Genomic DNA, 13,777 nt, shown 5'->3' with positions numbered 1-13,777 from the left:
TAACTTGCATGTGTCAGTGGACTACAATTTTGTGTATTACTTCAAGATTAGAAAAGAAAACACATATCTACATTTCTATATGCTTTATTTCTGCCCTAAATGTGATAATAATTTGTTCCAATTAAAACATTAAAACCATCACAGGGTTTTTTTTAAATCTTTTGCTGACAACCAAATTTGAATCCTTTGCTCAATAGATGCTGTCAATTATTACTTGATTTATTGATACATTTTTAGGTCAGGAAGTTCACGTTGTCACCTCTGCACAGCTCATGCTGGGTGGTTTTAGCCCCAGGAAGAAGTCCAAATGTAGATTGCTTGGTATGACTCCCATAAGTGTCTCCTCCATGCAACTTCTCAGCCGAGATGTCAGGAGACGACTAACATGCCGGCCGGGGAATGGGATCAGCTTTCCTGCTGAGCTTTGAAGTGTCAGCCATTAACCAGCCTGCTAATTCATGACCACGTTCTTCCACTTGCAACATGGCAGGGAGCTGATGTTCACAGCAAGCTGATAGAAGGACTCCAACATTCTGTAGAAAACCTTTTGATGAAGAGGTGAGAAAGACAATATAGTTTGCAACACTTGTTAGCGTCACCTTTATTGGTTTTCAGTCGCATTTTAGTGAGTACGTCCAACAAAACAACAGCACTTCCTGAAGAACTCCTTCCAAAATAAAAGTCCCGGTTAGGCAGGTTGTCATGGTTACGATAGGAGCACAAAACAAAGGTCAAACTCCATCGAGTTTGGAGGTAGTCCACACTAGAATTGGGCAAGTGGGTCAGGACACGCCGAGGGTTCAAACCTGCGAGCCTCTGCTGAAAGATGTCGTATCGAGTTTACAACAAGTTATATTTATCCATGAGAGCATTTTGTTGTAAACTGTGAGGTGTGTCTGTTAAAATCATGGTTGTTTTTACAAATGATGACAGATGTGAACAAGAGCATGTATTGTCTTTGTGTGATGATGTAAATAAGGTGTGGTTGTATTGTATATTAAGTATGTGTCAAGGAAAGGGCATTTTATGACTTTTCTTCATTTCATTACATGCTATAGTATGATTTTATTGTTATAATTTTATTGCATGATTTTTGTATCCCTTTAATTTAGGTAGCCAGGGACTGCAGATGGAAATTAGCTATTTAGCTATAATCTGGTACAGAACATATCTGTCTTTGAACTTAATGTTTCTGTGCATTGTCCCTTCAAATAAAGACTAAACTAAACAACTGAGCATTTATTTTTGAGACGGTGTGGCTCGCTTGGTAGAGCGGCCGTGCCAGCAACTTGAGGGTTCCAGGTTCAATCCCCGCTTCCGCCATCCTCGTCACTGCTGTTGTGTACTTGGGCAAGACACTTTACCCAACTGCCCGCAGGGCCACCCACAATGGTTTAAGTGTGTGTGTGTGTGTGTGTGTGTGTGCGTGTGTGTGTGTGTGTGTGTGTGTGTGTGTGTGTGTGTGTTGTACCAAAATAGAAAGAATCACATAATTAAAACACACTGTTGCTGTCAGACTGTGTGTAACGTTACAGTGGCCAAAATATTAAATATACTTGTCATATAAAACTTCTGCCATGTTTTTCAATGAACATTTAGGCCAGTGGTTCTTAACCTGGGTTCGATCGAACCCCAGGGGTTCAATGAGTCGGCCTCAGGGGTTCGGCGGAGCCTCCGCCGCGGAGGTCAAGACACACCCGACTCATCGTGTAAATAAAAACTTCTCCCTATCGACGTATTATGGATACCCCCAAACAATGTTCCCTCTAATTTTCCATATGCGTGAGCAAACGTAAAAACTCCTTGAGCATTCAGTGGAGCACATATGAGCGACGTCTGACGTGCACATGCAATGTGGCCACACCAGCAGCACACCTGTCCCAAACCTGACTAAATAACAAGTTAAATGTTTTATTATTATAATCAAATGACAGCAGTCATTTCCATGAGATTATTTTCTAATATACAGTAAGTGTTTTGGCCCACTTAGAATGACAATAACAAAAAAATATTGTTTTTCATGAGCTGTGTACTAGTATTGTATGTCTGGGTGGGGGTCCTGTTTTGGAAATAATTTGTACCCCTTTCAGATATCGCATTTAGTTCCCACTAAAACATTCACATGTTGCACAATGGGATGTAAACATGGGATCATGTGTACATTCCTGTAACTTTCTGTTTGTAAAATATATCTTTATTAGTATTTCTTTAATATAATAACTAATTTTATGATTAATATTTATAAATTAAGATTAAATTAAGAAAAAAACATTTTATTTTTCACTAAAGAAGGGTTCGGTGAATGCGCATATGAAATTGGTGGGATTCAGTACCTCCAACAAGGTTAAGAACCACTGATTTAGGCCTACTGCGCTAATGTATTTCAATGGTTGTACTTAGAGAGCCAAGTATTGGTGAAAAAGTTTGAGAACAACTGATCTAGAAGATTAAAAAAAAAAAAAACTCTTTAAGAAAGTTGTTCCTATTCTAAGTGTCAGTGCTAAAGTGCCGCTAAAGCTGAATGCTAACTAGCCAGCTGCCAAATGTGAGGAGGTCAGGGAAGTCAGACGTGTGTTCGGCTGAATACGCTGGCCAGGAAAAGTTGCCAGCAGCCCTCAAATATCCAAATATAGACACAGACAAGGACGTGATGGCCTTCCAGCAGCACAACTCTACAGAACCTCACCTGTTGCATCATGTGTGCAAGGAGGCCGTGGGACTTCCTGTCAACACTTTTCTAATCAACAACATGGACGCATAGGCGCCGATCTACATTTCTGCCAGTTGGTGCTCAGACGGGCGATAAATCTGACGCTACTTTTCTGAGCATGTGGTGAGAAAGAATTTGCCATCAATCCCGCGTGGGTGCTCGGCATTGTCCGTGGGTGCTGGGGCCCCGAAGCACCCAGGGGATCGGCGCCTATGCATGGACGGTTAGCTGGCAGCCGTCAGCAACCTAGGTCAGGATTTCAAGAATGGATCCAGATCTAATCCATTTTCATCCTCATCAGTTCACACGTCGAAGCCTTGGGGGAAGTATCGTTGCTACAGTGTTCAATGCAAAGCTTTGCTACAGTCTACAGGTTAATTAGCATTAGCACCTCTGAGCAAGTAACCAATGACTTCATCTCTGTCCTCTCCCCTCCGTCTCCTTCACGTTCTTCATGGCTCCTTTCCCTCTGCTCTTCCTCCTCTCCTCGTCCATCCGAGTGCGAACCCCCTCCCGTAGCCACGCCCCTCCCAGGTACGCTAGCGCGTCCTCGGGTCGCCCGCGAGTCTCTGGGCTGGGGTCAAGGAGCAAATGGAAGAAAGCACGGGCCAACGGGGTGAAGCAAGCAAACTGGGGCGCCAAGAGGGGGCGTTCTTTCCCACCGGTGTCCGTCTTCGGTGAATCCGCGTCCGGGTGCGGTGGCTCCGCCCACACGTCCAGGTCGTCCTCAGGGCTCTTGGCAGCGTTGAACCACTGGAGGTATTTGAGGTAGGAGCTGCAGTCGCTGCAGGTCTGAGCCCAAGGGTGGGTGCCGGTCAGCATGGCGTAGGTCAGGATGCCCAAGGCCCAGGTGTCCGTGCTGGGCTCTACTGAAGACAAAACCCGTGGGCGCCGGTTCTTCTCCTCGTCTGTCTTCACCTGGACTCTGTTGTCTGGCTTCCAGTCGCTCCGGCTGTCCACGTTGCCGCGGGCCACCTCAGCTTCAGGGGTGCAGTAGGGGGAGCAATACCACACCTCTGGTACCTTGCTGCCTTTGGACTTCACCTGAGGAGATCCCAGATTAGGTGTATGCCAAAAAAAACCACTGCACGCTAAGCAGTGAACACACCATCCCGAAGTCGCCCAGCTTGACCCATCGACAGGCGGAGTCACACAGGAAGACGTTTTCAGGTTTGACGTCTCTGTGGACAAAACCCAACGAGTGCAGGTGGGACAGGGCGCCGCATAGCTGCGACACCACCCGCTGGGTGCAGTCCTCCTCTAGCCCCACCTGGAGGACACAAGATGGCGGCAGCGCTCTAGGACGGGAGAAGAAAAAGGCAAGCGGCTGCATTCCTATACCTCGGGCACGATTATGTCGAAGAGGTCGCCAAAGAGGCTGGCCTGCTGGGCGAAGACGTAGTGCGAGGGCGTGAAGTAGGCGATGCCCACGGCGCGGCTCAGAGACGGGTGCGTGCAGAAACACAAGGAGAGGTTGTACTCCCTCAGGAAGGACGGCAGGGGAGTGGACTTGCGAGGGAAGAACTTCAGAGCCATGGGAGTACCTGAGGGGGATACAAGGAGGTGGACGTGTTGCTATCACGACTGCGGGATGGGGGGCGGACAAGCTCACTCACCGCTTTTGTTGTGCACGGCCAGCATGACTTTCCCGTACGACCCTTGACCTAGCAGCTTGACCACTTTGAAGTGCTTTGCCGTGTCTAGTCTGTTTAGAGACTGAGCGCTCAGGTGACACATGTCCTCCAGAAGCCTGGTGGCGGCCTGCACACACACACACACACAAACATGCACACACGAACACACACAGGCACACACAGGTAAGGCAATCCAGATCAACGGATATACTCATGTTTGTCTGGTAACCATGGTAACCACAATAACAACACAACAATTGCTGTGTCTCACTTAGAGTATTTTTGTTAGTACACTTGATATTGATACTTGATACTGATTGAATGTTATGACAGTCCGCCTTAAAAAATGGAATGGAATAAAAAAATTGTTTTACTTAATGAGACACCCAGAATGTACATGAAAATAAAGAATGTGAGATTTGTAATGTTAACTATGAACCATAAAACACAGAATATTGACAACATATGAACGTCACACCCCCTCTCCATCGACATATTTTACAATCAAGCGAAACGCAACAAAAATGGAACAAACACAGCAAAATATGAACTAAAGGGTAAAAAAACAAAAAAACACCTACAATCTGATATATCTGATACATCAGTAAGCTTTAGAACTTTGTGTTAAAAATCTCCTTCCGCGTCTGTCCCTGACACCTGCATTTCAGTCTGGCCGTTCTGGAAACACTCTGTGGAAACGCTCCCCACCCACACCGCTTGGTGCCTCATCTGACCTGCTGTGACGTAGATTACCATAGTAACTAATTAGATGACCATAGTAACTAGTATATCATGCAAAAGTGCAGATTCCGACCATTGAAATACTTTGTATAGTTCAAGACTTAACGCTAATTTGAAAAGATCACTGCACATCATAATGGCAGCTACAGTTTCCATCTTAAAAATCTAAAAAAATGATTTGGGAATGTCCGGCGGGCCAGGTTGAAAAGCTTAACTGGCTGCATGTGGCTCCTGGGCCTTAATTTGCTTTGCTTTTTGACTCAGGGGCCACATTGGGTTAAAACAAATTGGCCGGGGGCTGGGCTGTGTATATATACAGTATATCTATATACATAGATATATATATATAGAGGGCAGCGTGAGGGACAAGCGGTAGAAAATGGATGGATGGATGGATATATATATATATTCCTCGCGCACTAATTGACTTAAAGAGCGCGCACTTGCGTTATCGATGGGAAAAGGCAATTTTAGACAATATGATTTGCCTGAGCGGCTAGGAAACACCAAGAGTAAGAAGTGGTAGAAAATGGATTAGAAAGGACAGATTTTCAAAAATAATAATAAAAAATAAATAAATAAAATAAAAATTTGACTTGAGACTTCCTGCGGGCCGGATTTTGGACACTGGCGGGCCGTAGTTTGGGGACCCCTGCATTAGAGTAAACCCTTGTTTAACGCTGTTAATTGGTTCTGGGCAAAGTAGGAATTAGTATTTATACATCAAATATTTTCAAAGCAGGAGCAAAAAATGTTTACGACCTTCTAAGTATGAGAGACTTCTACACATAATATATCACCCTTCAGTCAACTTTACACTCTTTTAATACAATATAGTTGTCATGATCTGTTGCCGGGTCAGGTCTTGATTTATGTTCCGGAGCTATTTTCCTATGTTTAAGTCTGTTTCTGTTCCCTACCCTCTTTCCTTTTGGTGGCCGTAAACACTAAACGATCAAACCTGTTTTCCGTTGAGTGATCAGTGTCATTTTTGTGTTGTCCTCGCCAGATCCGGGTCTGAAACAGCTGTCAGAGTGTCCCAACTTGTCGGATTATATTCTCAATGATCTATTTTTCAGGTGAGATGCATGATTTATGATCTACAATAAACCTACAGGGAGCAAGGAGACCACTCGATGATGTAAACGTAGGGACACACAAAATTGAACAAACTGCCGCTATAGATAGTTTGCCTGCGTTAGCGTTTATAATAACAATATCACTAATACTTGGGTAATATTCAAGTCACAAAATGTAAATTGAGTATCTTTGGTGCTTTTTGAATTGTTATTTATTGGATTTTAGGGCGGAATAGTGGCACTGCAAGCTGACTTTTGTTTACGTTTATTTAATATTCAGAATGCATTAAAAAAATCCATCCGTCATAATAATTGTGAACGATACGCAAAATTCCCCAAATAGTGCACTTCCCCTTTTAAGCTAAGTTTCTGCTTTGTGGCTTACTGTGACCCCCCCCGGAGTGACACATTTTTTAAAAATGTTTTTGCCTTTTTATGGAATAAACTAATCCTACCTGCACGCTGGTGCTTCCTGTCCTTCTCCCCATCGTAAGAACATCACCACCATCGCAGCAATGCGACACGAATGTAACAATAGTAATGCTGACCGAGGCTGAGCCAATCAGTGGCCACAGTAATGAACCATGTGATCTGATTGGTTATCTAGTGGCCAATATTATACTATTATTGATATTTTTTGTTCATTTAGCCATTTTTATGCTTAAAAATGCTTAATTTAGGGCAAAAATGTTGTAGAATATGCTTAAAAAAACAACAATTATCTTACTTATGTACACTATGCACTTGCTAAGTGTGCAAATTCTGACAGTGTAGTGCACTGCTGTCCCAAACCTGATACTGTACTTGCGTCCCACACTTAACAGAAACGACATCCACTTCTTCTCTCCTTTTTTAATTGTGAATTGCAACCACTCGAGTTAATCCTTCCCCTTTCGACTACAGAGCCAAGATGACGACTACTGAGAATGGCAAGTGTCCGTCACTGCGCACTCACCATTTTGACTGTTTTGTAAGCAACAAACTCAGCGTTAGCTCACTCATAAAGCGTGAGTACACAAGTGATGCAATAAATGTGGATTTTGATGAGTCATCAAAGTGACTGCCGTCATCCAAAAAAGGGTCCTCGTGTCCACCATTAGTGCACACTTTCATGCACACAGGGAAGTTGAATGGTGACCCACACAAACAAACGATATGTCACCTTTGACGTTGGACAAATAACCCATGACCTTTGACCTCGCTGTTTACATTAGTGGTGAAAAAACAGAAATGAGGTCACTGAGTTTGTGAACTTATTCAGGTTTTATTGACAGCATTAAGTTGTGTACTTTTTCTCTGCGGGAAGCTCAGGTTACATAAGTGAGTGTGTGTGTGTGTGTGTGTGTGTGTGTGTGTGTGTGTGTGTGTGTGTGTGTGTGTGTGTGTTTGTGTTGTGCCTGGCTCTCATCCAGGAAACAAACTTTAAAAATGTCTCCCTCCTTAAGCGTGTTTATTACGGGCGCTTCTTACGTAAGGTGATGTAACAACATTCAAAGGCACATCCTAAACCTCCAGATGGTATTTGCGGAGAGTGAAAGCTGGCGCTCCGAGCTGGCGACGTTAACGAGGAAAGGAAGAACCATCAGAATGTCCAACATATTTAGTGTGTGTCAACTCGTCACGTTTGTAAGCGCACGAGTCATTGTTAGCGTGCACAATCAACAAAGTGTATTTTTAGTACGCTCACAAAGTAAAAAAGCCTTGTTGCATATCAATTAGTTTCTAATTAACTTTTTCACCTTGATTCATTGTCATTGTCAGATCTATACCATCAAAATGCTGGGAATTGATAGCAAAAAGGCTTCTAAAGCTAAAAGCGTGTCTGTGGTAAAATTCTCAGTCTTCTTACCGTCATCTCGCGTTGTCGACTTTCGTTGGTCAGAAAACCTCCCAAAAAGCGTCTTCCCTTCAGCACCTACAGGCGTGCTAGATAGCAGAACCACAAGAACCACTAAAAAACATCAACACAAGAACCATTCAAAGCAGAACCACAAAAGTCAGTCAGTCCAGCTTCTCTGCAGCCAAAGAGCAAAATGTGTGTGAGCGGCAGGATGGAGGCTGCAACTTTAGCCAACATGATCTCTCCTCACCCACACACACACACGCACATGAACACACACACACACACACACGCACATGAACACTCACACACACGAACACACACTCAAACACATAGGGCACACTCTCTTTCACCCCCTGTTAACCATCCTTGTGTGGATGTAAATCTGTGTATGCCATCACTAGGGGTGGGTACCTTTTCACATTTAAACCGATATGCTTTTCCCGATACAATTTTCGGTGCTTTTGTTAATAAATGTTAATTGTTTAATGATAAAATGTCATTTTTTTAATGTATCATTTAAAAATTAGCTGATTATAATAACTGTTTGGTGCAGTTGTTTATTATACTTATAAGTCCATATGCAAGAATTAAATAGTAGACTTTGCTTGCAATTGCCATTCTCAGATGTTAAATGTCAGTAATGTATAGGCTACTGTTGTATATTTGATGGTCGTGTGATGGGTGATGAGCCAAGAAAACGCCAACAAAACGTCGAACAAAAAGCTTTATTTGCTTCAGCGAGCCTCAGACAGGAACTGCAGTTTCCCGGAGAAGGAATGGGCCGAATCTCTTCTGATGTCCTCTCGGACCACAGTGACTAAATACAACTTGCCGAAAACCCCCACTCTTTGTAACTCTAGCCTTTTAGACGGCCAGTCTGGCCGGTTCAAGCTTTCCTTGACATTATTCCTCTGATCAGTTTGAGTAGGGAGGCATCCTGACCAGATGCCCGAACCACCTCATCTGGCTCCTCTCAATGTGGAGGAACAAAATGCGGAAAAAGTGAAGTGCTGTGAATACTTTCCAGATGCACTGTACAAAAACACCACCAACTACTAGCATAGTTACTAAAAAAATATCTACAAGTGTCACATAAGTAGGAACATGCATGCCTGCTGCACAACGGAAGGATTTAAAACGGAACGGCACTTTTCCAAAAATGTGGTTTATTTCCTGCATGCGTGTGGTCAGACCAGGTAGGTGATGGTTCATAGAGTAGCCACGAATTGTACTCAAGTAAGAGTACCGTTACTTTAGAGGCCTACTGAAACCCACTACTACCGACCACGCAGTCTGATAGTTTATTTATCAATGATGAAATCTTAACATTGCAACACATGCCAATACGGCCGGGTTAACTTATAAAGTGCAATTTTAAATTTCCCGCTAAACTTCCGGTTGAAAAAGCCTTTTGAGGATGACGTATGCGTGTGACGTAGCCAGGGGAACAGAGTTATGTCTTCCCCATTGAATACAATACAAAAAAGCTCTCTTTTCATTTCATAATTCCACAGTATTCTGGACATCTGTGTTGGTGAATCTTTTGCAATTTGTTTAATGAACAATGCAGATTACAAAGAAGAAAGTTGTAGGTGGGATCGGTGTATTAGCGGCTGGCTGTAGCAACACAACAAGAAGGACTTACTTGGATAGCAGACGCACCAGCCGATGCTAGCCGCCAAACACATATGTGTTGGGGTGAAGTCCTTCGTCGCGCCGTCGATCGCTGGAAAGCAGCTGAGCACGGGTGTTGATGAGCAGATAAGGGCTGGCTGGCGTAGGTGGAGCGCTAATGTTTTTATCATAGCTCTGTGAGGTCCGGTTGCTAAGTTGCTAAGTTAGTCTTAGCGTCGTTGGCAACAGCATTGTTAAGCTTTGCCAGGCTGAGAATTATTAACCGTGTAGATACATGTACATGGTTTAATAGTATTGTTGATCTTCTGTCTATCCTTCCAGTCAGGGATTTATTCATTTTGTTTCTATCTGCATTTGAGACAGATGCTATCACGTTAGCTCATGCGAAAGAGCTTCGTCGATGTATTGTCGTGGAGATAAAAGTCACTGTGAATGTCCATTTCGCGTTCTTGACTCTAATTTTCAAGAGGATATAGTATCCGAGGTGGTTTAAAATACAAATCCGTGATCCACAATAGAAAAAGGAGAGAGTGAGGAGTCCAATGAGCCAGCTTGTACCTAAGTTACGGTCAGAGCGAAAAAAGATATGTATTTCACTGCATTCTAGTCCGTCACTCTAACGTTCCTCATCCACGAATCTTTTATCCTCGCTCAAATTAATGGGGTAATCGTCGCTTTCTCGGTCCGAATAGCTCTAGCTCCGTTGAAAACAATAGGAAAATATGAGGAAGTGAACAACTGACAACGTCACGCTACTTCCGGTAGGGGCAAGGTTTTTTTTTATCAGAGACCAAAAGTTGCGAACTTTATCGACGTTGTTCTATACTAAATCCTTTCAGCAAAAATATGGCAATATCGCAAAATGATCAGGTATGACACATAGAATGGATCTGCTATCCCCGTTTAAATTTAAAAAAAAAAATTCAGTAGGCCTTTAGAGCACATGTGTCAAACTCACGCACATGGGCCTGCACACAACAGTTGTGCTTTCCATTTTTTGCCACTCTTAAAGGCCTACTGAAATGAATTTTTAAAATTTAAACGGGGATAGCAGAGCCATTCTATGTGTCATACTTGATCATTTCGCGATATTGCCATATTTTTGCTGAAAGGATTTAGTAGAGAACATCGACGATAAAGTTGCAACTTTTGGTCGCTGATAAAGAAAGCCTTGCCTGTACCGGAAGTAGCGTGACGTAAACGGTTGAAAGGCTCCTCACATTTCCCCATTGCTAGAGCGATTGGGACAGAGAAAGCGACGATTACCCCATTAATTTGAGCGAGGATGAAAGATTAGTGGATGAGGAGCGTTAGAGTGAAGGACTAGAATGCAGTGCAAGACATATCTTTTTTCGCTCTGACCGTAACTTAGGTACAAGCTGGCTCATTGGATTCCACACTCTCTGTTTTTTCTATTGTGGATCACGGATTTGTATTGTAAACCACCTCGGATACTACCGTATTTCCTTGAATAGCCGCAGGGGCGTTAATTAATTTAAAACCTCCTGTCACACCTGCGTTTACCGGAAACCGGCGGGATGGCCGTGCATGCGGTAATTATTTTAAAACCTCTTCTCACTCCGGCGTTTACCAAAAGGAATCCATAAAATTTAGGCGTGCGCTTTGAGTGTCATGTAAGCATACCATCATGAAAAGCACATTTAATTAAAAAAAACGTTATTATGGTCTTACCTGTACTTATAAATGGAGTCCATTTGCAGCTCCTTCTGACCAAAAGCATCGATAACTTGTTTATAGAAGTCTTCCTTATTTTCTTTCTTCAGTTTTAAAAGTCTCTGTTTCGATGGAGATATTCCTTTAATTATTACCTCCTGCTTCGATTGAAAGTCCAGTTTAGAAAACTGTTTTATTTTAGATACCTGTATGTGATCCTCCATGTTAGAAGTTCAGGCAGAGGGAAAAAATAAATCTCTTGCTGCGTGTGTTCACTTCTTCTGCAGTACAGGAAGTCGCAAGAAGGATCACTAGCGCGGCAGCGCCCTCTACCACCAGGAGGCGGGAGTGATTTAATGACTTATACAGTATTTCACACACGCAGCTACGGTATATTAATAAAACATAGCTGCTTACTGTTCTCTTTAGCATACTGTACCGGTATTCAATAGCTTGGACCTTAAATCCTACTGAAAAGCTCTTTATCTTTTTTCCTTTGTGCGATTGTAAACTACTGAAATCAGCTTCCTCCATTTTGAAAAGGAGGACAGATGCGTCACTCGTGACGTAACGAATTTGACCCGGTGGAAGTTCTAGCCATATGCTAAATATTTTGCGAAACGAGTTTGACCCGGCGAAAATTATAGACATGCGATAATAAAATTAATATTTTGCGAAACGAATTTGATCCAGCTTCAATAATAAACCGGCGATAAGGCCAAGCATGCGTTAATTATTTTGAGAAACGAGTTTGACCCGGCAGTAATTCTAGACGTGCGAATACTATATTCCCTGCGCCAATTCAAGGAAATACGGTATATCCTCTTGAAAATGAGAGTCGAGAACGTGAAATGGACATTCACAATGACTTTTATCTCCACAACAATACATCGGCGAAACACTTTAGCTACGGAGCTAACGTGATAGCATCGTGCTTAACTGCATATAGAAACAAAATAAATAAACCCCTGACTGGAAGGATAGATAGAAAATCAACAATACTATTAAACCGTGGACCTATAACTACACGGTTAATGCTTTCCAGCCTGGCGAAGGTTAACAATGCTGTTGCTAACGACGCCATTGAAGCTAACTTAGCAACCGGACCTCACAGAGCTATGCTAAAAACATTAGCTATCCACCTACGCCAGCCAGCCCTCATCTGCTCATCGACACCCGTGCTCACCTGCGTTCCAGCGATCGACGGTGCGACGAAGGACTTCACCTGATCACAGATGCGGTCGGCGGCCCGGAGACGGAGGAAGTTAAGGTGAGTTTGGCGGCTAGCGCGTCTGCTATCCATCTCTCAGTCCTCCTGGTTGTGTTGCTGTAGTCCGCCGCTAATACACCGATCCCACCTACAACTTTCTTCTTTGCAGTCTTCATTGTTCATTAAACAAATTGCAAAAGATTCACCAACACAGATGTCCAGAATACTGTGGAATTTTGAGATGAAAACAGAGTTTTTTGTATAGGATTCAATGTGTCCGCATACTTCCGTTTCAACGATTGACGTCACGCGCATACATCATCATACATAGACATTTTCAACCGGAAGTTTAGCGGGAAATTTAAAATTGCACTTTATAAGTTAACCCGGCTGTATTGGCATGTGTTGCAATGTTAAGATTTCATCATTGATATATAAACTATCAGACTGCGTGGTCGGTAGTAGTGGGTTTCAGTAGGCCTTTAAGTGTCAGGAAGTGGTGGTGGCAAACCCCAAGATGCAGAGATGGCAGGCTTGGTACAGGAAAACATGGTTTTAATGTCCAAAAAAATGCAGGTAAAACACGAACCAGAAGACAGCAAACAGGAATAGGAATCAGGAACCAGGGAATAGCTCACAGCATACAAGAAACAGCTAACAAGAGAAGAGGAACCAGGGAGAACTGGAGACAGCAAGCCGTCCAGAATATACAGCAAACAATACTCCAGCCCTGACTGGAGGGAGAGGCAGGTATAAATAGGAGCCTGATTGGCAATTGCCACCAGGTGCACCAGACTCCCAATCAGGTAAAGGTGAGGGAAACAATCGCTCAGGGAGACATACAGGAAAAGAAACCAAAATAAGAGCGCTGACAGGAAATAAACCAAACACAGAGAAAAAAAAAACATAACCCAACAGTCAGTGAGAATCCTGACATTAAGACTTTCTTGCTGTTCGCCACCGGCGACTTTCATGCTTATTCAAGCCCTATTTACAGTAAGTTTTCATGTTTGCTGAAGTTACACCATTCTTTGTGATTTTGCTAAGCTAAGGTTCCCTCAAGCTTTTTGTGCATTTCGAGGGGCACAACCTCTTTTTGTATTTTGCCACGTCAATGGAATAAAGAGGGCAGCACAGTGGAACAGTGGTTAGTGCATGTGCCTCACAATACGCAGGTCCTGAGTAGTCCTGAGTTCAATCCCGGGATCGGGACCTTTCTGTGTGGAGTTTGCATGTTCTCCCCGTGACTGC

At 43.2% G+C, this 13,777-nt stretch overlaps 1 protein-coding gene across 1 annotated transcript; it reads right to left on the bottom strand.

The window, feature by feature from the left end:
* Window positions 1-598: 598 nt before the first annotated feature.
* si:ch211-171h4.3 (serine/threonine-protein kinase SBK1) lies at window positions 599-8,244 on the bottom strand. Its single transcript, XM_062055030.1, has 5 exons — window positions 8,014-8,244; window positions 4,327-4,471; window positions 4,052-4,254; window positions 3,819-3,980; window positions 599-3,754 (listed from the first exon to the last, which is right to left on the bottom strand). The coding sequence occupies exons 1-5, from the start codon at window positions 8,017-8,019 to the stop codon at window positions 3,125-3,127; spliced, it is 1,146 nt and encodes a 381-aa protein (XP_061911014.1). The 5' UTR covers window positions 8,020-8,244; the 3' UTR covers window positions 599-3,124.
* Between the last annotated feature and the right edge of the window lie 5,533 nt (window positions 8,245-13,777).

The sequence above is a fragment of the Entelurus aequoreus genome, linkage group LG08 (assembly GCF_033978785.1).
Source record: "Entelurus aequoreus isolate RoL-2023_Sb linkage group LG08, RoL_Eaeq_v1.1, whole genome shotgun sequence".
Taxonomy (NCBI): Eukaryota; Metazoa; Chordata; class Actinopteri; order Syngnathiformes; family Syngnathidae; genus Entelurus; species Entelurus aequoreus.
Note: the sequence above shows the minus strand (reverse complement) of the source record. Positions and strands in the feature narration are given on the sequence as shown.

What these genes read in the sequence shown, in the direction of transcription:
- si:ch211-171h4.3 (XM_062055030.1), bottom strand. An exon ending in GGCCGTGCACAACAAAAGCG is followed by an intron (nt 4,255 to 4,326) that starts GTGAGTGAGCTT and finishes TATCCCCCTCAG; the next exon opens with GTACTCCCATGGCTCTGAAG. An exon ending in AGCTGGGCGACTTCGGGATG is followed by an intron (nt 3,755 to 3,818) that starts GTGTGTTCACTG and finishes GGATCTCCTCAG; the next exon opens with GTGAAGTCCAAAGGCAGCAA.